The 27,550-nt window shown below is 35.6% G+C and overlaps 1 protein-coding gene across 32 annotated transcripts in view; it reads right to left on the reverse strand.

Annotated features, from left to right (window-relative positions):
• Positions 1–27,550, reverse strand: part of SYNJ1 (synaptojanin 1) — a 103,611-nt gene that overhangs the window by 42,152 nt on the left and 33,909 nt on the right. For 17 of the 32 annotated variants that reach the window (XM_058296172.2, XM_058296169.2, XM_071214936.1 and 14 more), the window contains exons 4-13: positions 25,913–26,180; positions 17,280–17,505; positions 16,427–16,510; positions 11,734–11,795; positions 10,398–10,494; positions 8,979–9,148; positions 7,981–8,062; positions 5,520–5,672; positions 2,127–2,283; positions 990–1,013 (exon numbers count right to left, since the gene is read on the reverse strand). In XM_058296172.2, coding sequence (XP_058152155.1) covers positions 990–1,013; positions 2,127–2,283; positions 5,520–5,672; positions 7,981–8,062; positions 8,979–9,148; positions 10,398–10,494; positions 11,734–11,795; positions 16,427–16,510; positions 17,280–17,505; positions 25,913–26,180 — 1,323 coding nt within the window. Of the gene's footprint in view, positions 1–989; positions 1,014–2,126; positions 2,293–5,519; positions 5,673–7,980; positions 8,063–8,978; positions 9,149–10,397; positions 10,495–11,733; positions 11,796–16,426; positions 16,511–17,279; positions 17,506–25,912; positions 26,181–27,550 lie in introns of all 32 variants that reach the window. The other 15 variants (XM_058296170.1, XM_071214927.1, XM_071214946.1 and 12 more) reach the window with 3 other exon arrangements.

Consider the following 27,550-nt stretch of genomic DNA (forward strand, 5'->3'; position numbering starts at 1 on the left):
CCAAATGATGAATTGTGTGAACAGAAACATATTGCCACATGGCGTAACGTTAACAGAAGTAAATTCAGTTTTTAAATGGAATGAAAAGGTTATATATAGATATATATAGCTAGCTTATTGTAAGCTGGTTGGCACCTTAATGTGAAGAAAGAAATGAGTCTGTGTTCAAACAACAGATGTCTGTCTCTAACCATACTGCTTCAGAAAATAGATTTCATTACATAGCTCAAAAATATATATTAAATGCTCCCTTCTTCCATTCTTCTCCAATAGTTTTTTTAAAACATTTAGCACAGAATTACCAAAATAAATTTCAAGCGATTCCAAAACTGAAGGGAAGTAAACATTATTTTCAGTTAAATTTCTGGCAAATGCTCTAGCTTTTGATCCTTTTGCCAGGATTTATGTTAAAAGAGAAGATCATAAATTTTGTCCAGAGAATGAATACATGAGAAATAGGCATGAAAAATACTTTGGGTCTTGCACACTTAATTCTTCTAATTTTGTTAGCAATCTTAATGTTTTTTAAAATTAAAAGATTTCAGGTAATATTTTAGTGCAGGTCTACAGATATGAAAACATACTTCATCTAGAGTGTAAGAAAATGAGACAATGCCCTCTTAAATATTATGTGAGAAACACTGTTGAACAGTCAAAAATATCACAGGCAGTACTGAAATTCATCCAAAATAGTCACATCTGTTTTTTTTCCAATTGCCTATTAAAAGTCAGGTATAACACTAATGTTTTTTTAATGAAATATAAAAGTGAAATTAAAATTAGGTGCTTTATTTTGAATTGGAATAAAGCCTTTGCTATAAGAAGACAGAAAGTGTTGCATTTCTTTCCAAGCTTAACATTTTTTCTCAGATCAAAACAAGATATCAACTCATCCTGTAGAATCTGAGTACAATTTATTTGTACAATATCAACTTTAGAAAAATAAAGAAAAAGTTGCTCTTATTTATAGATTGGTTTCTATACTGTACCTGACTGCAATGTCTGTTCAGAAACTACGGATGCATCAAGAAGAAAAAAAAGAGTCATTAGTAAAACAACAAGTTACAGTCAAAATTTAAAGGGTTATAACAAAACATTCTAAGATGGTCTCACTCTTAGAAGTCAAGGTGATGACTTTATTTTTTCTGATGGCTATAGGAGACCAAAGATGAAAAAAAGTGACTTAATAACTGATGCAAATCATTTACATCTGAGAAAAAGGTTCGCATGACTAAGTTATATCTGCTGATTCACGACCAGAATCAGTTTCATAATTAGAAGTCAAATTCAACTCCTAGGCCTCCTCTTCAGGCTGCTCATGTGTGTGTGTACATATGAATTTGGTATGTGTAAGTGAGAGAAACTATGAGTATGAATATGAAAACCTAAGAGTTTGGAAGACTTTGAAACTATGGAAAATACTGTCATAATATATACCTTTTAGGGTTCTTTCTGGAAGTCATGAGCTGCAATAAGTAAAATTTAAATCGTAAAATAAATAAAATCAGTTCTGCTGTAATAAGACATAGGCATTCCAAAATCACCACACTATGCAAAATTGTGCAAAATCCTATAGCTACAGGGCTTACAGAAAAATGGGGTTAGGAGTATAATACACCAAAATTTCAGCAGTGATACACCAAAAAAAGATAGAAACCTAATAATAATGGTAACACAATCTTACACATTAAATGGTTAAGAAATGCATGAGTACCATAACAAATATGGCAATTCACCTTGAGCACAAATCCTTTTGATTTTCATAAAAGACACACAGTGAAGGATTAACTTTGCTGAAAGCTACATATTTGTTAAATGTTAAAACTGGATGGCAGTTAGTGTCCAATAATAAGCAATATTTAATGCTTTTCGAAAATAGCAAGTAAAAAGACAAGTTAGAGAAAATTGTGGGATGGAGATAGAAAACATTTAAAAAGAAACAAACTTCCTTTGGAGAATCCAAGTTTTAAAAATTACTTTTATGCAAATTCCCTTCCAAAACTATTTTAATCAACTCTTACAATCCAAAAATCATTTATGTAAATAAGTTTACATTTGCCTCTTGGGACTTTTAGAAGAAACCTAAATAACATGAAGTAAGTAAAATATAAAATAAGTAAGCATACCACGCAAACTTCCAGTAGTTAAGAGTGCTCGAGCTTTGTCAGCTAAATCACTATTTAGAGTATTTCCAAGCAGCAAAACATCAATGGCCTCTTGCTTGGAGCTGTCAAAGAAATTATTCTGAATTGTTCTAGTAACAGAACGAGCACCATCTTTTAACTTTCCAGCCTGTTGGGGGAGAAAGGAGCATGGGCTTTCAATCTAAATACTGTTTATTTTTACTCAACGGGTATCTTGAAACTTTAAATCAGCTTTACAAGATTTTATTGTAATAAAAAGGAACCAATAATTCTATTTTTGAATATCTAACCATCACATTAAAATGCCTCAAGATGTCACTGTTCCTTTTGCTTTTTTGGACAACAGCTCTGGCACAGATATAAAAAAGCTCAGTGTTACAACTGCATCCAGTAATGACAACTACGTGAGTAGTTGTTCAAAATTGTTATTATAAAGGAAATAACCTGAAGTATATTTATTTAAAAACAATGAAATTACTTCTTACATCTTAACCTTTAGAAGTGGCAATGGGGTGGACAGGGAGATAAAGTAAGATACACTGAACTTACATGCTCTTAGAAAAACTTCAAATTACTTTAAAAACAGAAAAATAAAATTTAAATGACTGCCAAATAACTTACATTAATTAAATCTAAAGTTTAACATAATAATGAAGATCTAATCCAAAAAGATATTTATAGTTAGAGCTCATAAATGAATATATTTAAATTATAGTTTGTGTATTTCAGGCAATTTTATTACCTATGTAAATCATAAAAATAATAAACTTATGCCAATCCTTATAGTGAGAGCTTTTTATGATTTTTAATGAACGTATATTTTACTTAGGCATGTTAGTTACAATAAAGATTTATTTTGATCTTACAGATTTTGATGACTGTTTAAAAAAAAACCTTGACTTTGAGAAAATAACTTTAGTTTACAATATGTAATTTTCATTCCTTAAAGAACAGTAGTTAGAGGATTCTTTCAGAGTAAAGAGCCAAGATTTTTAAATATCATTAAATGAAGATTGCATATTTAATCAGCTATTATATTTGGTATTAAAATGTTATTCCTTTCTATACGAAAATATTTCCAATTGACATTATTTGAAAAGACACTCACCATTCACATTAACAGGCAATTAATCAAAAGGAGCCCAGAGAAAGGGAAAAAAGAGCAGTTCAGATGTTAGATTTCAGTTCAGATCAGACCAGTATATTTAATATAGAAATATTTCATATCTATATATTATGTTAAAGACAAAAGACCATTGAAAGTATATGTAACCTCTGTACATATATTGTCTTAGTCACTATAGAAACAAATAGGTAGAAAAATGCAAAAGAATACTTTTAAGCAGTAGTTATAGAGACTGGCTTTTAATAGCAAGAATTATGTTCTCTATTTAAAAGGAATATAGAAAGTTTAACAATTTCAGGTTTTTGAAAATAGGAGCTATTTCAGAAATAAATATTTGTAAACAACAATATTAACTATCGCCATGAGTTGAACAAAAGAAACTCTGCAGGTAAGGCAAATAGCTCTGGCATAGGAATGGTGTTTTATGAGACATATGAGAAGATTTGCAAATTAAAAGAAGACTTGGAGATGATAAAAGGTCTTTAAAGCATTTCAGGTACTATATACTGAAGAACTATAAAAGTGGTAAATGTTGTTTCTATTCTTGAGGTAATCTGAAGAATTGTATTGCTTCAGAATGTTAATAAAATTAACTGAGGCAAATATCCTTTTAAAAAAAGAATATTTAAGTATATAAAATAATGAAAAATATCTCAGGCATGCTTTCAAACTCCCTCAACAAGGAGCGAATACTAGAGGGAGAAGTAATCTGCAGATAACAACAGCAATTATTATTGGAATCATGAGAATGCTCTAATAATGATTGAAGTGATGAATGCACAACTATGTGATTATACCAAATACCACTGACTATACTTTGGATGGACTAAATCCTTATTAATATATATCAATGAAATAGTTTTTGTTTAAAAAAAAAAGTAATAATGAGACAGAGAATTATAAATAAGTCCATTTCTCAAACTTCTTTTGCAATATTCTAGAAACTCCCTTTCAAGAAGGCAGTAAGTAAAAGAATAAAAGCTTAACAATTAGGCCCTAACAGTATTAGATTCATAGTAGCTATTCCATACATTCTTTTTTTCCCCCCCCCACCATACATTCTTGATTCATTTATTCATCCAACAATACTTGTCATATATCTACTAAACAGAAAGCACTGCATTAAGTGCTGGGGACACAAAGCCAAATGAAGGAAGACCCTTTCTTAGGAGTACCACAGTTCTTTTAGAAAGATATCACATTTAAAATAAAAATAAGCAATATAAAAAGTAAAGCAGATATTGAACAGAAAAAGTATGGGAGAAAAAAATCAGAAGAAATACATATATAGACCTAGTGGATTATCACTAAATGACTAAAAATGTTGTAGCTACATAACCCCCAAACCTAAGGAAATAGCTCCTATCCACTGAATCAATAATAGCCACATAGAAAGAATTGTTAAAGAGAGCATAAAAGCATGATAAAATAGAATTTTAAAACAGACACATTAAATCTTTTGTTTTAAAATAGAAATGTACAAAGAAAAGTTGAATGTTTAAGTCTTAAAACTTACTATTGGACAAATTAAAAAAAAATAGCCAAATACATCATTTACTGAAAGTACCCAGATTTTCATTAGGTATTCTATAATAGAATTATGTTAACAACTTTTAAAGATTTTAGCATAGTTTATTAATTATTGCTCAGCGGGGAAGTAATATTATTCAAAATCTATAATGAGAAAAGAACAATCAGGGAGTACTTTGTAGGACCAACAAAAGAGAAAACTATAATAATCCAAACCAATTTGTTGATTAAAAGGGATGGAAAAGAAAATATACGGAAACATATAATTAGTTACAGCCACATATAATTTGTAACCTTAGAAATACTAGAGTTAAAGATATTTAGTGTCAGGTGTGCTCAGTCATGAAGGGCTAAAGGGCGTCTCACAATCAGCCTGTGAGAAAAATTCATAAAAGTGACAGGTAAAATGCATGTGTAGGACAGAGTGGAGATTTGCCTATCTAGAGCCAGGGGTAAAAGCCAAGGTGCTTTTGAAGATGAGAACATTTAATTGTATCAGATTAAGGAATAAAAAAAGGAGTGAAACCTAGAACCCACAGATAACCTAGGCTTTCACAATGGATTATTATTTGGGAGGCATTTTATCCTTTTCACAAAGGCAGAGAGTTCATCAAAGTAATATACTGCCCAGTAGTTAAAAGAAGAAGAAAAGACTATGGAAAGCTTTCAAAGAGAGGAAGAAGAGGCTCCTTGGGATGTTATGATAGTTTTAGATCTACCTTGGCCTTCCCTTCAAGAGCTCCGGTTCCTGCATAAATCTTACTGATTGAATCGCCATTTACAGACCACATTGATCGAAAAACTTCTTGAAAGCGAGTCACCAACTGAGGCTTTTCAGCCAACCCAAGGCCTTCCAACTGTTTAGCTAGTATCTGGAACAGCAAAACAGAAACTTTTGTCAGTATTTTATACTAATTGTGATTCAAGTTTTAGGAGCTACCAGAATCAAACCCCAAATTTATATTTGTAAGACTGTATCGGACTGGATTCTGAAAACAGAGGTTTAACAGGTTAGCTGTTATATTTTCCCCATTCCAATATTTGAAGTACATATAACATCAAGGAAATACCATCTTGTATTAATATGAAATTCTTTCTGGTTTAAATGATAAAATTAATCTTATAAATGTTAATTAATCTACAAGTCAGTCTAGTCTAACTTCTTGCTCATCTAAAAGAACTATTTAACAGAATAAATAAAGAGTGGAGAAAAATACCTAATTTTCCTAATATATGTAAATTGCTAAGCTCCTTTAATCTTTTTTTAAAGGTCACAATGCCTGTCTATTCCCCACACAATACATTGTTTTTTGTTTTTTTTTGTTTTTTTTTGCTTTCCCCAAAGAGCTATCAGACATACAACAGATGATGGGTGCCTAGGCGGCCTTGCTCTCTGCTTAGCAGTAGAACTAGGCACCTAGGATGCATACATAGGAGTTCATCTACTGCAACATCCTGGGGAAGCTCCTGGTGGACTTTGTTCTGAGCATGAGAGCTAAACTGTTGCGATAAAGTGGGTCCAGTGGTTCTCTGGTACCTCTCCCCACCGTGGATAAGAGGCTGCTGGGATTCCTAAGGTGTCTGAGCTTTCTGGGCAGGCACCCGCAGTGGTGGTGCTTCAATCTCAGAGCTTAGGCGGGGACACCGGGAGTGTCCTGGGGCAGGACTAAGCTTCTTTTAATTTTTTAATTTCATTTGATAAATTTGGGCAGTTAAGGTCAGGGGATTATGGAGAGAGGAGAGCTGCGCTTGAAATGTCACAAAGCTTTTTATGCAAAAAACTGTATTGGTAATGTATATAAAGGAGAATTAGGGGGATCACAGCATGTGAAGAATTTCACCACAAATAATAATACAAGTGTTTAAATAAGCAAGAAAAGTTACTGGTCTTTACCTTGAATGAATTCTAGTCCCGAAATGTCACAGAATCAAAACAATGTACAATCCTGGTCTAGTCTGTTTCTCATATTTGGAGTCTAGTCATATTCTATGCCTTGCCTTTTAAATTAACTGCTTCCAATTTATGTTTTCTCTTCTTCTATTTCTGAGTATGGTGACTAACCATAATTAAAGAGGGATCAAAAACTAAAATAATATAAACCCTAAGCTGTGTTTATTACCTGACTTTCAACTTCTTCATAGCAAGGAGTATAAAACAAAATAAGAGGATGTCCTCCATCATTTATTTTCAAGGAATTGAGCAAAACTGATCTTACTTCATATTAGCCTGGTGTTGTCTACCATAGTAGTAGATTGCTACATTATGGGAGAATTCTCATACCTAACCACGAACAATGGATTGAGTGCTAAGTCAGATTCTAAAAAGTAACTGCTATAATTGTAAAGTTCAGTGACATTGAAAAAAAGTCCAAACGGTAACATTTACTTAGTTACACGAAAAACACAATTCTGTTGCAGAGATTTTTTACACACTGTAGTTCATTTTTTTAGCTAGGGAAAAACTTAACTTTAAGATCATTGACTAGAGGAAACAAGAAGTCATTTCCTATTCCTGCTTTTTATGGTATTTGAGAAGTGTGCTAAGTTAGTGAAATTCCACCACAGCCTTATGATCCTAACTGATGCGTATCAGGAATGACTTAGAAAGCTCAGCAACACTACATAGTTTGTCAAATAGTTGAGGCTGTATACATATTACAATGAATTTGATGGATAAGTTGTAAAGAAAGCAACTTTTTAAACAAAGACCTTACTAGAAAAGTTAAATCTCATTTACTTTCATTTTCACAAAGGCAGTGTCATTTAATCTTGGTTTTTGTAGCTGATGATTTGAAAATTCCATACAACTAGACTAGACTACATATAGACTTGGTCAAAATGTAAAATTAAATGGGAAAACTTTGAGTTTTAATCACCAAGAATGAAGGTCAGAAGTTTTTTTTAAAAGAAAGGCGAAATAAGCAAATATTGGTCTAGGATACATAGTAGTATTTAAAAGGGAAAGTTAAGGAACAGAGAAGAAAATAGATAGGCATACTCAAAGGAGAGTATAAAGAATAGGTAAAGCAAACTTTGGGGGGAAAACGAAGACGAGAAGAGATGTAAAGAATGCCTTTAAAGAAGGCAAACTTCATTAAACGATACTTTGCAAATATTACAAAAGCACTGCAAGAGTCATCTGACACAAGTCATATACAGGTATTTTATTTTACTTTTTACCTCTAAGCCAAGGAATGCCTGCACGCTATTTGTTCTATCAAGACAGTCCAAGCAGTTTGTTCTAACCGTACCACTCTGGCAACTGTAACAAATTTAGCAAAGTTAAACAACTAGTTTAGAACAAAGTAAAACAACTTAAGAAATATTAAAGTGATTAAAATGTAGCACCTACTTTTTCCCCCAAATTCTTATTATTACAATTTTCAAACATACAAAGCTGAAAGAATTTTACAATTAACATCCATATACCTGCCACCTATATGCTACAACTGTTGGCATTTTGCCATATAATTGTTCTTTACATATCAATCTATTCATGGACACCCACTTATTAATTAGGCCAGTGGTTAGAAGCAAAATACTCAGGACTAAAAAGCCATAATTTTTGCACTTAAAAGATAATCAAATATTAATGGAATGAATTAATTTTAAAAACCTAAGATCAGTTCTCTCTGACTGCCCTATAAAAGTTCTATGCCATTGATACTAAATAAATTATACAAATGGAAAAAACTAAAAATGTGTAAGTAGCAGTGTCCTTTTCTTCTTTTTGCATCTAATAGTGCCTAGTGAGATTAAGAAATATTAAAACATTAGATAAAAGAGAGAAGTGGCAGAGCCTCATAGATAGCGTGAGGGCGGGAGCCAGATGAATCCTAGCTCTTACCCTTCAGAGCTATGTGCCTTGGAGAAGGTTATATAGCCTATGCCTCAATTTCCTCAGATAACAAAATGGGGATAAAAATGCCTATTACTACAATTGTTGTTATTGATCTATGTAGAGCACTATGCACCCTGCCAGGCATGTAGTATGTGCTCAATAAGGAAAGCTGTTATTCCTATTTGTTGCATTCTAAAGAAAAGAAGCCTAAAATCAAGTACTGATCTAATTATAAACGTTACTTTCAAAATGGAAATTTATGAATTCAGTGTTGAGAATAATTTTAAGATTATAGCAAAGTTCCAATTTAAAGAACAGAGAAACAGAACAGTCAAACCTTTGAACATCACTTCCATTGAAATAAAAAAATCCATAATCTAGATAATTTTGGACTTGAGGTTTAAGAACGCTGTGTAATTTTTCTGCCTTTCCTCCTTTAACCATTTGATGATAGTCAAAATTCACCATCTGGATATCAGCAGCATGTTCAGAGGCTTTCAAATGACTCTGAAAGTAAAAAGGTAAACATTCATCTCAATGTTAACTAAATATTATCAACATAATGTTGTCAATGGAACCTTACATTTTTAATTAAAACTTCAGTGTGGTCTCTTAACATCTTACTAATCCTATTACAAAACTTTCATTGGCACTTGCAGTAAAATGAAAAATTTCTTGCTGATAACCTAATAACATGTTTTCCCTTAAACTTTATAAACTATCCCAAGAGATAAGTATCAGGGAACTTAAATAATATTCACATCAGGTTTAGAAAATGAAAAATTATTTGCAACACCAGCATTGCGTTTTTTACAATATAAATTTAGTGTTTCTTACCAAGTATAGAAACCTCGAAATAAAGTATCTTATTTTTTTAAGACAAAGCCTATCACAGATTGAAAGATTCATTTCTTTATAAACTGTCATTCAATACATAGAAACTTTTAAAAGTTTAATATAAAAAATCACTCAAAAGTGTAATCTGTTTATAAATGTTATTTATTTCACAAGTTTAAAACGAAATAGCAAAAATAATTAGGTTAATTTTGGACTCAAACTTTAGAATATGTTTTCTAACTATTCTGAGTTTATAATCATATCTAACATAATTTATATTAATTCATTATTTATTCAATAAGTATTTAAGAATATTCTTTCTCTTAGAAGTCATGCATTTCTTTAGTTTTTGCTTTTTTTTTTTACTTGAGATTCTCAAGTTTCCTCTAATCAATTTTTATAGGTCTCTTTGTAAAACAGAAGTTATAGTCCTGCATGCATACAAATGCATTATTCAACCATTTCATATGTTGAAAACAGTGACTATAGTTTTGAGGAAGTAGATAAGCAATGAACAGATGAAAGAGGAAATTGCCTGATATTTCTCTACCAATGAAGATGAACATTTTGTGTGTGTGTGTGGTACATTCTTCTGCTTCTCTCTAACACAAAGAAGAAAATTAGAAAACGGTACCAAAAACAAACCAACCCTCCCCCCCAAAAAACAAAGAAACCCCCCAAAAAACAAACAAAAAAATAGAAAACAATGCCAAGTGCCTTGAAAGCTTTCCATAAGTCCATTTCAGCAACACTAGTCTAAACTGTTTCCTAACAGTCCCAAAGAGTTAAAGGTCCTAACAGGTATCCAATCTTTTTCTAGGAAGTAAATTTACTTCCAGAAGAATCTGATTATTGTATTTTATTTTTTAAGACCATTCTAAGAGTCCAAGGGCCAGAAAAGAAAAATGACCACACTTACCTGGAAAGCCTTACTTAGCATATGCTCACCTTCCTTAGACCCAAGCAAATTTACAATTATTTGTTTACCATATAAATTCTTAAGTGTTCTAAAATGCCTATTAAAGAAAGGAAATAAACATACGTCAAATGATAAGCCTGAATTTTTCTGAAATAAATAAAAATCCATTACTAAACAGAACCTATATGGTAGTACTTAAAATTCAGAGTATTGGCAAAATTTGGTACAAATTCATTGTACATGGTTTCAAAATTCTGAATTTATGAAAACTCTCAGGTGATACTATCTCCTCTCTGATTTGATGATGCTCAGACCTGTTTCTTCACTATAGCAGAACGATGCCAATCAACCCCCACCAAGGCTGGAGCTGCCTGAGTCATTGGCTCCCTTCCTATGCTGAGAGGCTGGCACTAGATTAGCAGAGAGAACACAAGCCATCTAGCTTGGATGGGAAGGCAGAAAGGGCTGAGGGTACAGGGCTGCACCTCAAAAATGAGGGCATTGGAAAGTGGCTGTGGCGCAATCAGTTGGGCTCCGGTCTACCATAGGGGAGGCCCTGGGTTCGAGTCCCAGGACCTCCTTGTGAAGGCAAGCTGGCCCGTACCCTGCAGAGAGGTGAGTGACGGCCCATGCCCTGTGGAGAGCTGGTGCAGCAAGATGACGCAACAAAAGGAGACAAGCAGACATAGAAGAACACGTAGTGAATGGACGCAGAGAGCAGATAGCAAAACAAGCCACAAGGGGGGGGAATAAATAAATAAAAATAAATCTTAAAAAAAAAAAATGAGGGCATCAATATACTGGAAGCATGCAGAGGGATTTCCTTATGAAAAGCAGGTCCTGAGTATGTTTTTTTTCCCTCCCTAGTTTCCAACCATTCCAAAGGCTAGAATACAGAGCAATGCCATCCAAAGGAAATATAACATGAGCCACATATGTAATTTAAATTTTCTAGAAGTACATTTAAAATGTAAAAAAGAAATAGACGATATATTCATTTAAATACAAATGTATTTAACCCAATATATTTAAAATATCATCTTGACACACAATCAATATAAAACAATTATTAATGAGATATGCTGCATGTGGCTAGTGGCTATCATATTGGACTGGACACTCAAAAGAGGAGGTTTTAAGGTTAAGAGATCAATACCCACACATGACGCAACCACCCCTAAAAGACCTAACACTAGGTGTCACTGTTTTCCAGGTTAAGAGAAATTTTACCTTTGTCCCCAAATGCTGAAATGAATCAGTATATATCATTAAAACTGGTCTCACTGCTTAACAATTTAAAAACTTACAGCACTATTAAAAAAAAAATCAGTGTTACCTGTCAAAAGCAGGTGCATTAGCTTCAAATCCCCTTGACATACGGACACGGTGGGATCCCACCTTGAACAAGAATAATACATTTCATCATAAGTAAAACAAACATGTAGACACAAGTAATGCCATTGTTTATAATACGTAGCAATTTGTTTTCTGAGCACAAAGTAAATCAATAATTGACTTTCATTCATGACAGCCTTTTAAAAAACAACTTCTAAGCACTTCCTATTCCTTTTACTTTTCAGCAACTTCATAAAAAAGAATGGGAAGTAACACTGATATGAAACACCTGTAAATTAAATATACTTTTAATTAATGAAACATATTTTTTGAGTACTTTTACATACTTTCCCTTGTTTTAAGCTTAAACTATAATAAATAAAGACTAAATAAATAAATAAAAGCTTAAACTATAGGTCATGTGTCAGCAAACAAATAGATTGTTATTTTTGCAATTTTTACAAAACCCAAAAACAACGAAAATGAAATAACTGGCTCTCTTAGGTCAAACGTAACCAATTCCAAAAAAGATTCAGATGATAATTTAGGTCTTCTCCCTAAATTCCTGCTCTTTTTAGTCTTCCAAGCTGCCTCCAAGAAAACTATGTACTTTTTTCCCCCTGCTATGCTAAATACTCTACTCACCTCTCCCTATCCAAAGGCTCTAAAAAATTAAAAATACCATTTCTTCCTGGAATAACAGACTTTACAAGTTAACCTAGCAGTCATACAATTATAGGAATAGCACGTTTTGCAGAATCAAAAAAATTGGGGGCTAAGAAAATTAAGATGAAAAATATCTTGTTACAGTTTTTCTTTTCTCACATAAGAGAGTGACAAAGAGATGAGAAAGATCTGACAGATGCTGAGAAGAAATATAAAGGTGAGACCAGATTATTTCCTTGAACTGCACTTTTAGACATTTTCATCTGAAACTCTGAGATTAAATTTCCCCAGAATTCATTCTTGAGAATGAAGTGACTTTAAAGGTGATGTGGGGGAAGGAATGACAAATTAGTTCTGTAGTTTGACAAATAAAACAAGAAAATAAGTTTAATATGCTCACACAATTCAATAATGGAATTAACAGTATGATCACTCATTTGACTTTCTTGCTGTTCTGATAAGTGAGTCAATCTAATGACTGCTTGGACATTCAGTGGATTTAATGTTTTTATTCCTTTTTAATAAGAAATTTATTGTCTTAATGAATGTTACATCTACATTCAATTCCACTTTTCAGTATTTTAATAGATTTTATAAAAATTTAGAATTTGAAAAATGAGTGCTCCAAGATATAGCTTTAGCATTTTAGGCTGCAGAAAACTCAGAAGTTTGTACTTCAGAGTAATTTCAGGTTAACTGCTCATAACTCTATAATAGTTCAAGACTCATTTTGGTTACTGATGGATATTTATCTTGCAGAGTACTGCAACTCTAATGAGAGAAATAATAAAAGTTCTCACATTTTTCAGCTAATGCCTGTGGTTGTTTCCTAACACACTACTCCCCAACACATACACACATCTAACTACCTATTATGACTCTTATAGCAATATGTTGGTTAGACTAGATGTTTTATTAATCATTGCAAAAATAAAAATTCTGCAATGAAAGAGCTGTTGGGTTGTCATTAAAGTAGCACTCCAAGAAGTTTTAAGGTTTTAACCATAAATTTACTCAATTAAAAAAAAAAAAGGCTGAATCAAGTACATTTTAAAAAAACAGTTCATTGGATGATATTTAATATCATTTTCTATCAATATTATTGATTCATTTTCACATACTTCTGAGACTTCAAGTCAGCCAAAAATTGAGTAATCAACACTATACCTGGCAAAGACCTCATGATACAACCATCTTTTAAGATTTACTAATACATGCTATAATGTAATGCAGTAATATAATTAATGTAATACTATGTCTGAGTAATATTGTAAGTTATCAATACTGAAGAGCTTTAGAGAAAGAAAATCAAAATAAAAAGAGTTGCCAGCACTTAAAATATCAGTTTTACCTGTGTAGCACCTTAAAACAACTCATATCTCAAATGAATTCATATTGATATTTAGCTTTTCTGTAAAAGTCCTACTCTCCAACAGAATATAATTTCTCTGTGAAGCACGGTTATAGTCTTTAAATCTTTCACAGCACCTACTAAAGACTGATATACATTGGAAGAATTCAAATATGTAATGAAGAATGGAAAAGTGATTGGAAACCATTCAATGAGATCTCATTTGGCTAATGAAAGTTGACAAACCTTAATTTGGGGAGTAGAGGGTTCCTGCTAGAAAACAGCAAGACATGAAGTTGGATAGGTAGAGAAAGCCAGGTACAGATGGATGCCTAGTAGATCAGATGACCATAATCTAGTGAAAGTAGCAAGAACTGTCATGGCAGGAAGCAGAGTCTAGAGGAGAAGAGACCACCGGGAAAACTGAGTCTTCCAGGCAAGTAGAAAGTATAAAGATCTTAACTGGGATGACAGCAGTGGGAATAAAAAGGAAGGGAATTGTGGCTGAAAGGGGTAGTCTAGGGATGTAAATGTCAATTGAAAGAAAGCTAGAGAATAATCTAGGGACTGAATAACACAGTGAACCTGGAGGTGGATGAGGATTATGGTTAATAATACAAATACAAGAATGCCCTTCTATGAACAAATGCATGTCACTACTATAAAGGGCTAAGACTTTAGTGATGCATGGGAAAAATACAATGTAACTTATAGACTACAGTCAGCAATATTGTAATACTATGGCATCAATGTCAAAGAAGGTACTATATCAACACTAAGAGTCAATAATATAGGGTACAGGATTTTTTCTTTTGGACTAAGGAAAAGTTCAAAGGTTTATTGGGGTGATGACTGCATAACTCCGTGATGAAAGAGAGAGCCACTGAGTGTACATTTGGATTGAATGTACAAGGCAGGGGACTGTATAACACAGTGAACCATGTCGTGGATGATGGACTGTGGTTAACAGTACAAATATGAGAGTGTTCTCTCATGAGCTATACCAAATGAAAATTGCTAATACCTGGTGTTAATAATAGAGGTGTATCGAAAAAACATATTAAGTGTATGCCATGGACCATAGTTAGCAGTGGTAATAGTCTGATCATATTCTTTCAGAATCTGTAATAAGTGTTCCACAACAATGTCTAAGGTGTTGGTGGAGGGGTGATGTATGGGAATTCTGCACATTATGCGTGATTGTTTTGCAAGCTCACAACTGCTCTAATTAAAAAAAAAAGTAAGAAAAGGGGCCAAGTGTCCGGGGGGCTCTCTTTGTTTGCTCAGGCCTGGCTGCTGCAGCAAAGTAGGAGCCTGGACAGCAAAAGTTATCACAGTCATCACATCTGAGTGGAAAAGAATTCAATTAAAAATGCATATTCCGGGTTCCATTCCAAGAGATTCATTTTTCAGTTGATCTGAAGTTGAGGCTAGGAATTTGCATTTTAAAAAATCACTCTAGGCAATTTTTCTAATTTAAAAAAATTAAGACCAAGCTTTAGGAATGTTAAGAAAAATACTGCAAAAATCTTTTGCTGATCATGAAAGATTAGGAGAAGTAGGCTAGGGTTGGGATTCTTTTCCAAGAGAGATTTGGGGAGATACAGCTCTTTAAGTTACCTCTACCTGTCAAAGATAAGAGCCACAGAACTCAAACCAGTCTTGATAAGAACTCAAGAACCTTAGCAAGCAGTACAAGTGTTAATCCTTGGTCTGTCTTGAATAAACTGTATTACTAAAACTATATTACTGAAAAAGAATGGTCTGAAATTTCTCTCAGCAATAACCACACTAGAAGGAAACAAAGATAAAGCTAGAGGGAGGCAAGATTTTTTCTATTTTTTCAATTCCATAAGCTGAAGCACAAAACTTACTAGACTATACACATCTAGCTTAAAAGGACTATACTAACACTTCCAGAACTAAATATATTTGAATAAAAATGCAAAACCACGTAATTATGGGCAATCTAAAATTATGACCTTACATTAAAAAAAATCATATAGCTTAAATATTAGACATTTATATTAACAAAGGAAAGTTAAAAAAATTAAGAGAATATCAGAAAGCAAGTCAGAAAACATTAAAGATGACAGGTCACAAATTACAAAGTAAAATTTCAGTACAAGTAACAATATCAATTGTTATTATTGATAATAATAATAGCTAACTCTTACATGGAACTAATCTTTACGATATATTTAAGAAGTAGGTACTATTGTTGTTATTATTCCCATTTTACAGATAAGTTAACTTAGACCCAGAGAGCTTTAAATCACTTGCCTAAGATCACACAGCCAGTAGTAGTAGAGAAAGGATTTACATTGAGGAAGCATGGTTCCAGAGGTTTTGTTTTAACTACTACATTTTTCTGCATAAAGAGGCTCAATTGTTATATACTAAGATAATGAGATAAAAAATATGAAAACACTTTGAAAATATGCTCTAAAAACATGAAAATTTTAATATTAAATACAGCAACTGAATTACTATGGATATTTGAAAGAATATTAAAGAGAAAAATACCTAAGACAACACTAGGAACTTTGTATGGCACATATCTAATTAATATTATTAGATGGAATAATAGAACTATCCAATAAACTATCCTGAAAGTTAAGAAAATATAGAAAATTTTCAAAAGAAATAAACTAAAAACTGAAAGTCAAGCACATACTTGCAAACCTGGTTGCTCCCAGAACAATGGAACAGATCCCCGTATTTGTATGAAGGAAGAAACAGAGTCATCTAAGTACACAACCTAAAGAAAAATAGTAAATAAAATATTCCCACAATGTTATTACCTCTGCATTAGGAGAACAAATTTACTAATATCTATTGTGTACTAGTTATATTTTATGACCAATTTCATATTCAAACTGCCCTAATTAAAATATCCAAAACAGATCACTAAAAAATTTATTTTTTTCGAGTTAATGATAGTTCTTCTTTATATAGTACCCCCCCCAAAAAGTATAAGCATAAGAATCTCAGCTTTTGAAAAGGAATTCCTCTTAAACCTAAATATTTTAGACATACACTTTAATATTTCATTTATATTTTTTTCTTCAGAGTATTATATTTTTCAAAAACTAATTTGGAGAACTGAGTTGGGCTGGGGAGAGAGGAGTATGGTGGCTCTTAAAAAGCATAAAAGTCTGAATTTACAATTAATAGTTTCATAGCCAAAAATGGCTAAAACTTTTCAATTTAGAAAGCAAACATTAAGAATTTGGGTTTGGGGTTTAGTGGAATTTCACACACACACATGCAAAAAAAACAGGTTGTCTACTCTATAATTGAGGATTTAAAATTTTTAATCCAAGGCTACAAGGTATGACACTGACCATGCCTGTCACTGATTTGAAAAGCCATATCGTAATAAGTTTGTTCTAGGGAAACCTTTCTTAAGGCCAATAAACAGCCAAGAATAATAAAACAACAACATTACAGATGTCAAAATAAGTTCTGAGTTCTGTTGTTCTTATTTTCTGTGCTTATTACAGAATACAATACAAAATACTATATACCTGCTCTGTTTCTACAAAATTAGCAACGTGTCCATCATCATTTGTTCCACGGACATTAAACCTGGTCCCAGCTCGTTCACAGCTCAGTCTTGAAATGAGGCATGCCTTTGCCTGTTTATGAGCAGCATAAATTGTCCTGATTTCTACTCCTCCACACATGAGGCGCAATAACCAGTCATCACAATCCACACCATAGTGCTTGAGATGCAAGTGCAAAGACTGATTCCTAACAGAAAAAGAAAGAACTACATTAGCTTGTTGATTACTGAAAAACAAGGTATAAATTTTAAATGGTGCTTCTGGAACATTAAATTGTTATGTTCATATAATGTTATGAAATTAAAAGGCACCAAAAGTAAATCAGTTCATTTACATTTATTTGCTGGGGATCAGAAGATAAGGCTACATAATGAGATCCAAAGACATGTGATCTACGGTCCAAAGGAGAGAAGCACATTTGGGTTTTGGGTTTTAAGTATCTGTACCACATTTCTGCTATGTCCTTATAGCTAATGTATTTATAACCTAACTTGTTTCAAAAAGGATTTCATATACACATCCCCACCCCATTTTATAAAGCTCTACTTTTAAGGCTTGATGTTTATAGGGCTCTACTGTTAAATAATTTAAATTCAAATAGCCACCTGTGGTTAGTCTCTACCTTATTAGCGCAGCTTTAAGTTTTTCATCATTCTGAATACTTTCAGCATTCTAGGTAACAGATGGGGTCTAGTTTCCAAACTTTTTCAGGGAAAAATTTTTATTCATACAAACACTTATAAAGAATCCCCATGAACGCAGAACAGATAAAAGCAGTCACTCTGGCTGAAGCAGGAAAGGGGGTCTGGCACCCTGCCCTGTCGGCCTTCTTTTCATCCTTGTGCCAGCCCCCTAAGGGGTCTCTGCTGGGATTTTCATCCTCCTCAGCAGCCTCAATGAATGCTTCTAAGCAATCTACCACTAAGGAAAATATATTATGCAGAAATACTCTCTATTTGAAATTTTCAAATAACGAGGTTTCTTACAAAAGTGAATTATCTGTAATACTGAAGCTTGGTCTCTAACTTTTAAAACCTTTCTACCATTTTAACTGGAAATTTTTCTTAAGTTCTCGTTACTACCTTGTTGTCTTTAACAAGGTATAAAAAAATGTAACAGCATTCACCAAATCCAATGTTATGAAAATAAAATTTGAAATTGGTCATCACACACACACACACACACAAAATAAAAGTGTTTTCTTGAAGACTCAAGATCATTCATATTAATAACATTCAGCAACAATCCTAGAGCAGTAGTCCTCAACCCCCTCCTCTCCCTCAGGTTATGTGCACCAGCTAGACCTCAAACCCTTCTTACCCTCTCCTAACTATTCAAGAAAGCATTTGGGAATGTAAATGAAGTATGAGATTACTACCAGGATAACATTAAATCTGTTAGCCATAATTTATTTTTTAAAAAATAAATGATTTAAGCTTTCCTACCTTATTCTTACCTATGTTGATCCAAGGCAAAGCTCAAATTGAATGTAACCTACGATGTTCAGATAACACAGCTGAAACCTGTATCTTTGTATAGGTAGATTCTCTCCCTGTGCTGTCAGTTTTCATTTTTCTTTGCTGTCAATGTGTGGTTATTTTTTTTTTCCATTAACCTATAAGCTACTTTTTTTTTTTAAATAACATTTTAAAAATTAAAAATAGATCACATAGAACCTTACATTAAAAAAAGTAAGAGGTTCCCATATAACCCTCACCCCACCTCCACCCGTCTCATTTGTAAATTATGTATTTTTGAAGATACACACATCACAAAAAAGGTTACATTATAAAAAACATAAGAGGGTCATGGCCGATGGGGTTAACTACCAGGGCAGATGGCCCCTCTTTGGAAATGGTGTTTATGTGTGATGAATCTGGACTCAGATGGGATCTCCCTTCATAAGACTTTCATGCTAATGTGCTGGAGGTGCAGTTAATGTTGGGGTTTAAGATATATTTAGGGGATTTGAATCTCTGGACTGACAATGTGATAGCCAGGTCCTGAGCCTCAACAGACTCCAGCACCTACAATCTGCTCTACTGGACTTACCACACTCAGCTAAGATGGAGTTGAAGGACAACCACCACACCATGGAGCCTAGAGTGATTACAACTGAAAATGGGAGGATTGCATCCAGCATCCATGTGGAATCTGAGCCTCCTCTTGACATAGAGGTGCAATGGACACAACCAATCCAATGTCCACATAGAAGAGGTGGCATTGGATTGGGAAAAGTGGACATGGTGGACGATGGGTATGGGGAAAGGCAGGAAGAGATGAGAGGTGGAGGCGTCTTTGGGACATGGAGCTGCCCTGGATGGTGCTTCAGAGGTAATCACCGGACATTGTAAATCCTCACAGGGCCCACTGGATGGAATGGAGGAGAGTATGGGCCATGATGTGAACCATTGTCTATGAGGTGCAGAGGTGCCCAAAGATGTACTTACCAAATCCAATGGATGTGTCATGATGATGGGAACGAGTGTTGTTGGGGGGGAGAGAGGGGGGGGTGGGGGGGTGGGGTTGAATGGGACCTCACATATATATTTTTAATGTAATATTATTACAAAGTCAATTAAAAAAAAAAACAAAAAAACAAAAAAAACATAAGAGGTTCCCATATACCCTCAACCCCCACTCCACTTCTCCCACACCAACAAGCCCCCAACACCAACAACCTCCCCTGTCATTGTGGTACACTCAGCGCACTTGGCGAAAACATTTTAGAGCACTGTACCACGCGGATAATAGTTTATCCTGTAATTCACACTCTCCCCGAGTACATTTAGTGGGTTATGGCAGGATATATAATGTCCAGCATCTGACATTGCAATATCATTTAGGACAACCCCAAGTCTCAAAAATGTCCCTGAAATCACATCTCTTCTTCCCACTCTCTGCTCTCAGCAACTACTGTGGTCACTTTCCCCCCATCAATGATAGAATTTCTTCTAATAGTAGTCACAATAGTTTTATAGTAGAATATCAGTAAGTCCACTCTAATCCATATTTTATTCCTCCATTCTGTGGGCCCTAGGATGGTGATGTTCACTCCACCTCTATATCAAGAGGAGGCTTAGGTTCCACACGGATGCTGGATGCAATTCCTCTGCTTGTAGTTGTAGGCACTCTCAGTTCCCTGGTGTGGTGGTTGACCATCTTCACCTCACTTTTAGCTGATGTGCGTAAGTCCAAATGAACCAGAGAGTAGGAGCTGCAACTCTGGCTCAGGGCCCACCTGGCTTATGGCCAGTGTAGAGATTCAAGTCTCCTGAGTATACACCAACCCCAGCACCAACCACAGGTTCAGTAAAAGTGACAGAAGAGGCATGTGTAGAAAGGTCACATCTGAGTCCAACTCCATCACACTCAGGAACACAAATTCCAAAGTAGGGTCCACTGACATGGTACTGAACTCCAGAGCTATCTGCCATAACTATATCCTTGTGGGTCTCTGTAGCCCTCAGGAGAACCAGTATCTGGGGTTGTATCCACTTTGGCTGTTTCTGGGGTCCTCCTGCGAATTGCATAAGTATGACCCCTCTGATAACCTCCTGACTCTTTTTTGAAGACTCTTAGCCATATAAACTCACTTGTCTTTGCCACTTCCCCCTGTTATTCAAGGTGCTGCTATTTTAATTTATCTAAATTTATATGCAATTCTCAAGTGGCAAATGCTTCAAATCTCTGATGGAGTAAAACTATCTGAGTTTTATAATAGGTATTTGCCACCCTCTTAGGCTACAAATTTACTTGTCTGCATCCTGGAAAATATTCCTACTAAGATGAATGAGTTCGTTGAGAACTAAATGTTGAGTAAAACGTATCAAAGTATAAGTAGGAGGGTTACCTGGTTAGGACGCTCAGGGGGTATGGTCTGATGCGGGACGGACTCCGGAGGGAATAGCTGAAGGCTCATTTTGCCAAGGTGGGTTCTACCATTGGGTGGGGTGGACCCATATCCTGGGGAAGACTAATGCCGTCGAATAGAGAGAACTGTATCTCTCGTGAGAAAGGACGGCTCCCAGGGCATTAGATTGGCAGGCGTTGTGGGCCCTAAGGGGAGGGGAAAATGGACGTGCAATGGATGGAACAAAGGTAAATAAGGGGGCAAAAGAGGAGTTATGTGAGAGTACACGAGGATGAATATAAAACAGCTAATATTACACCAAAAACATATAGGGGACGACTACTGGCCCAGTGGTTAGGGCGTCCGTCTACCACATGGGAGGTCCGCGGTTCAAACCCCGGGCCTCCTTGACCTGTGTGGAGCTGGCCCATGCGCAGTGCTGATGCGCGCAAGGAGTGCCGCCCCACCCAGGGGTGTCCCCCGCTAGGGGAGCCCCACGCGCAAGGAGTGCACCCTGTAAGGAGAGCCGCCCAGTGCGAAATGAAAGTGCAGCCTGCAGAGGAATGGCGCCGCCCACACTTCCCGTGCCGCTGATGACAACAGAAGCGGACAAAGAAACAAGACGCAGCAAAAAGACTCAGAAAACAGACAACCGGGGGAGGGGAGGGGAAATAAATAAATAAAAATAAATCTAAAAAAAAAAAAAAAAAAAAAAGCCCAGTCTCTTAAACTCTAAACAGATTGAGTCAAGCTAAAAGCTTAAAAAAAAAAAAAAAAAAAAAAAAAGACAGACTAATAATGAAAACCATAAGACAAAACATAGGATAACTAAAAAATTTAGAAAACTGTACAACCTAAAGTATGGACCACATAGTAAGCACAAATGTTACCTTGTTTGAAAACTATAGTTTCGGAATCTGTACATCAGTTTCAGGAAATATGATATGAATAAGTTAAAAGATTATTGCTGTGGAAGGGAAAAGGTTTTATGGTGGATCTGGGGAAATACTGTATATTGTATATATGAATTTTGGTGATCTAAGACTCTTCTGAAGCTGACATTATGTTGGGATTCACTTTACGGGAAGTTTTGGATCACAGAGTGGTTCAACAATGGCAGCGGAGGAATACTGATATGGGATGTTATTGACAGGATATATATGGTTGACAGGGAGTTATACAGGGCATATGCCCAGGGTATATGGTAATGTCTATATATACTCATAGTGGAAACAATTAAAAACAACAGCTGGGGGGGTACTGGGCTCCTGGCCCTGGGAGAGCAGCGGCAATCCTCCAGGTGCAACGGCAAGAACCAGGAAGGAAGGAGGGCCCAACAGTGGGCTCTTGATACTAATGGCTACACTTTTGAGCCTATGCACCTGCAATAAGAACAAGGCCTAGAGTAGCATTGTGCCTGGGGGTTTCCTCCTGACAGCCTTCATGTTACTCAAATGTGGCCACTCTCACAGCCAAACTCAGCGTGTAGATGTGATGCATTCCCCCCAGCGTGGGACACGACACCCGGGGATGAGTCTCCCTGGCACCGAGGGATCACTACCACATACCAGCTGAAGAAGCAACTAGAAAATGACCTTGAATTAAAGATTCAATGCGGAACAGCAGAATATACCTGTCTACATATAATAACATGACTTCGGGAAGCGGTTTGACCTAATGTAAGGGGGAAATGGAAAGGAGAAATGAGATTATAAGGCTGTGAGTCTCTAAAAAAGAGTCTGGAGGTTGTCAGAAGGAATACCCCTATGTACAACTGAACAGAGTCTAAGAGACAGATAAGGTAGATACAACCCCAGGTATTGGTTCTTTTGAGGGATAAAGAGACCCACGGGTTCTATGGTCATGGCAGAAGGGGTTCACTGCCATGACAGATGGCCCTTCTTTGGAGCTGGTGTTTCTGCGTGATGGAAATGGACTCAGAGGGGATCTCTTTTCACAAGACTTGCATGATACTTTATTGGAATTATAGTTGGTGCTGGGTTTAAGATATATGTAGGTGATTTGAATCTCTGGACTGATAATATGACACCCAGGCCCAGAGCCTCAACAGACTTCAGCTCCTACACTTTGACTTATTGGACTTACTCCACTCAGCTAACATGGAGTTGAAGAAGGTCAACCACCACAACATGGAGCCTAGAGTGTCTACAACTAGAAGCGGGAAGAGTGCATCCAGTACCCATGTGCAATCTAAGCCCTCACTTGACATAGGTGTGCAATGGACACAACCAATCCAATGTCCACAGAGAAAATGTGGAATGGGTGTGGGAACGGTAGCCATGGGGGCTGCTGGGTGTGGGGAACGGGAGGAAGAGATGAGATGTGGAGGCGTTTTCGGGACGTGGAGTTGTCCTGGATAGTGCTTCACGGACAATTACGGGACACTGTAGATCCCCCCAGGGCCCACTGGATGGAACGTGAGAGAGTCTGGGCTATGATGTGGACCATTGACTATGGGGTGCAGTGATGCTCAGAGATGAACTTACCAGGTGCAATGGATGTATCACGATGATGGGAGAGAGTGTTGCTGTGGGGGGAGTGGGGGGCGGGGGCGGTGGGGTTGAATGGGACCTCATATATTTTTTTTAATGTAATTAAAAAAATAATAACAATAAATAAATATTAAAAAAAAAAAAAGAAAAAGTAAAAAAAAAAAAAAAAGATGAAATGAAAAATTCTATGCATGAAAGATCCTAAAAGCTCCCATGTTTTCTATGCAAAGCAAATCTGGAGTATATCAACCCTTATTAAAATTGCAAAAAGAGCAAAATTCACCCTTGTTTTAGCCTCTCCTTAGCCAATCTGCCTCCATATAGACCTTTCTTATAATATCAAGATTTCTCTTATCACAATTGGTTCCTATCCCATCCTCAATTAAAAGAAAAGATAGGGAAGTGGACTTGGCCCAATGGATAGGGCATACGCCTACCACATGGGAGTCCGCGGTTCAAACCCCGGGCCTCCTTGACTTGTGTGGAGCTGGCCCATGCGCAGTGCTGACGCACGCAAGGAGTGCCGTGCCATGCAGGGGTGACCCCCAAGCACAAGGAGTATGTCCCGTAAGGAGAGCCGCCCAGAGCGAAAGAAAGTGCAGCCTGCTCAAGAATGGCGCTGCACACACGGAGAGCTGACATAACAAGATGATGCAACAAAAAGAAACACAGATTCCCAGTGCTGCTGATAAGGATAGAAGCAGTCACAGAAGAACACACAGTGAATGGACACAGAGAGCAGACAACTGGGAGGGCGGAGGGAGAGAAGTAAATAAATCAATCTTTTTTTAAAAAAAAAAGATAAATGAATTGTTCCCATTGATTAAATCTAGCGAATATACTTATTTGCTGATCATGTGGTGAATACATCTGTACTTTTTGGACTTATAACTGTGGCAGTAAAGCCCTTATCTTTCAATCTATGGAATTTGGGACAGGAAAGGGGAGGGATGAAAAAAGTATGCACAGTTATCCTAATCACAGCTCCAACATGTTCATCTTTTTCAAGGGACTTCAACATGCTCCACCAGAAAAAGTGCCACGGTTTAACTCTTCTGATTCCTATTTCTGAAGGCTAGAGAAAAGCGCATTCCATCACCACTAGCTTCTTTGAACAGACAGGACTTTATGTCCACTCCTCTGCGTATCAACCCCTCCATGCTTTCTCACTAGCCCTTCTGCATTGTTAGGCTCCAAGCCTCTGACACACAGTGCTCTAAAGACTTTTTTTTGTAATGTCCTCGCCCTTCCCCCTGACACTATCCTGTGCCAAGACATTTTCATGTGAACTAGAAGGTGATCTACAGTTAGTTTCTACTAGCTATTGTACACTTTGAGCCCTCTGACACTCAGGGGCAAATGGGTCAGCTCTGAATGTGCTACTCCAGGACAGTAGAGGCAGATGATAAAAATGTAATGGAAAGAAAATATACAAGAGAGAACATCTTGAATCTGAGCTACAGAGGGAGGCTGAGAGCAGAGATTCTTGGGCTTTGGTCTTATATTTAAGGATAATGAAATAAACTTTGCTCATGGTATTAAGGGAAAGTCAACATTGATGCCAGCTGTGGACAACAGAATCACTAAGTTAGACAGTTGGTCTGGCTACAATAAAGCAAAACTAATTAGAGTTACATGTGTTCTCTTTACCATATGTGCTTGCTTATAATACAGCACACATTAAAAATCATCATGAAATATATCACAGCTAACTGCATAAGTTTTATTTTATTATAGTACTAGACTGTGTTCCAGTATACTACTTCTTCAGTTTGTTATTCTTGAATAAAAATTATCTACTTAAAACCTTAAAATTGAAGAAAAAAAAAAGGGAACATTGGTTCTAGAAAGGTGATTCTGCAAGAGAGACAACCTCAAAACTACGAAGTGTAAAAATGAATATCACAATTTTATTACAGCTAAATAAACCTCGACATTTAAAATAAATATCTAAAATAAATTTCTGAAATGAAAGGTCAGTCTAGATCAGGGAGAGCAAATGGCTTTCATGTTACATGTCAACTCCAATAAACTGGCAGGGCCTGCCTGCCATGCTCTGTGGAGGATTCTGGGGCAGGAAGGGAAGGAGCAGTGTGCTCAACCAGCAAGGCCCATCCCTTGTTATCCCAGGGAAGAGCAAGAGCAACTATTTAACATATTATGTCCCAAATTACTAAGATATTGCACAACCCATGATTACAAAGGGAAAAAAATAAATACAAACTCACCAGAAAAACCTGTTATCGGTGGTGTGCTCCTGCATGCTACGATGTGCATTCAGACTCAGATCTAAACTGATTCCAGATGCAGACCATGCAAAATAAAAGTTTCCTGAATTTAAAACTTTTCGCACTTCTGAAATGCGATCCTCATCTGAAGAATCTATTCGTAGTGATATAAATTCAGTGGAAGTAACGCGGAAAACTTCAGATTCTTGAATTTTACCAACAGACATACATCCAGTGACTAGGACCAGATAATGTAACATGATATCACCTGCAAAAATCAAAGATTTAATTGCAGGAAAAGCCCCAACATTTTAAAAACTATTCAAAGTTTCTTCTGACTTTCTTCTAATGTCTTCATCTTTTATATCTTTTAAATTTGATATGATGACTATTTTAAGCTTTAAAACAGACATATTTACGTTTAAATTTCACAACTAGATTTTGGCAAAAGTTGGAAAATTCCTTATTTAAATACACAGTATAATAAAGCATTTAAACATTAATGGTATACTATTACATGCGGGAAAACAGATCAACTGACTCTGAAGCTATGGAAAATTTTTCACATAAAACTTATATGGGATCTTCTCTATTTCCTTTGGTAATGGTTAGGAAGTTCATATGAAACAATGAAAGCTTTTTGTTTATGTGGTCAAGAAGTCCCTGGGCACAACTAATATTTATAAAGCAATTTGCCATGTAAAAATTTGTACAGAGATTTTTGCATCTATTAATAATTATGACAAAAACCCTATGGAATTAGTATGACATTGGAATTCAGCAGGGGTGTACTCTGAAAATGGGTATTCAAGTAGGCAAAAGTGACTCCACTTTTTATTGTCTGGACCAAGCTGGGTATGCTAACTTAACCAACCTGACAATATGATCTCTTAAAAAAAAGGGATTAAAACAAATAACTCATTGGACTGTGAGGATTATCCAAGACAATTAGTAAAGCCCATAGGCACAATGCTTCACACGTGATAGATGGGTAAAAATAGACGGGTAATAAATGACAAATCTCCTTTTTATAGATTAGTGCTACTCAAAGTGAGGTCCATGACCAGTCCACAGTGAGAAAAGGGGTTGTAACAAAATGGAAATCAATTACATCACTAAATTCATTCCCCCTTTGGTTTAGCTAAACTTTTTTTTTTCATATAAGACTTCATGGATGAAGGAAGCTCTGTGTTGATTTACATAATGGTACAAGCTCCTTATGTCATCATCCACCAGTAACATCATCCACCAGTAACAAAGAGTTCACAGACTATTACCAGTCCTTGGACCACACTTTGAGTCACATTTTAGACAATCCAGCTGATAATCACAAAGGGTAGTTTAAAGTGCCTGGTGACATTAAGTGATAGATACTCAAGCTAAGACCTTTCCACCAAGGAAATCAGTGTGGTTCCAACTAAGACACTTTTCCTAAATGAACTGAAGCAAGGAAAAAGTACCATTGCCTTGGATTTCTCTTTAACAACTGATAAGAATCCCTTCAAGTGTTCAAATAAGGTATTGTTTCTAGAACTTAAAATCACATGAGCTTAAGCATGTAGTGTGCCTTTTTGGGCAATAAACATTACAAGATTACCTTAATTAAAGTTTAAGACATATCTACATTTGTAGCTCAAA

Source organism: Dasypus novemcinctus, chromosome 4 (assembly GCF_030445035.2).
Source record: "Dasypus novemcinctus isolate mDasNov1 chromosome 4, mDasNov1.1.hap2, whole genome shotgun sequence".
Taxonomy (NCBI): Eukaryota; Metazoa; Chordata; class Mammalia; order Cingulata; family Dasypodidae; genus Dasypus; species Dasypus novemcinctus.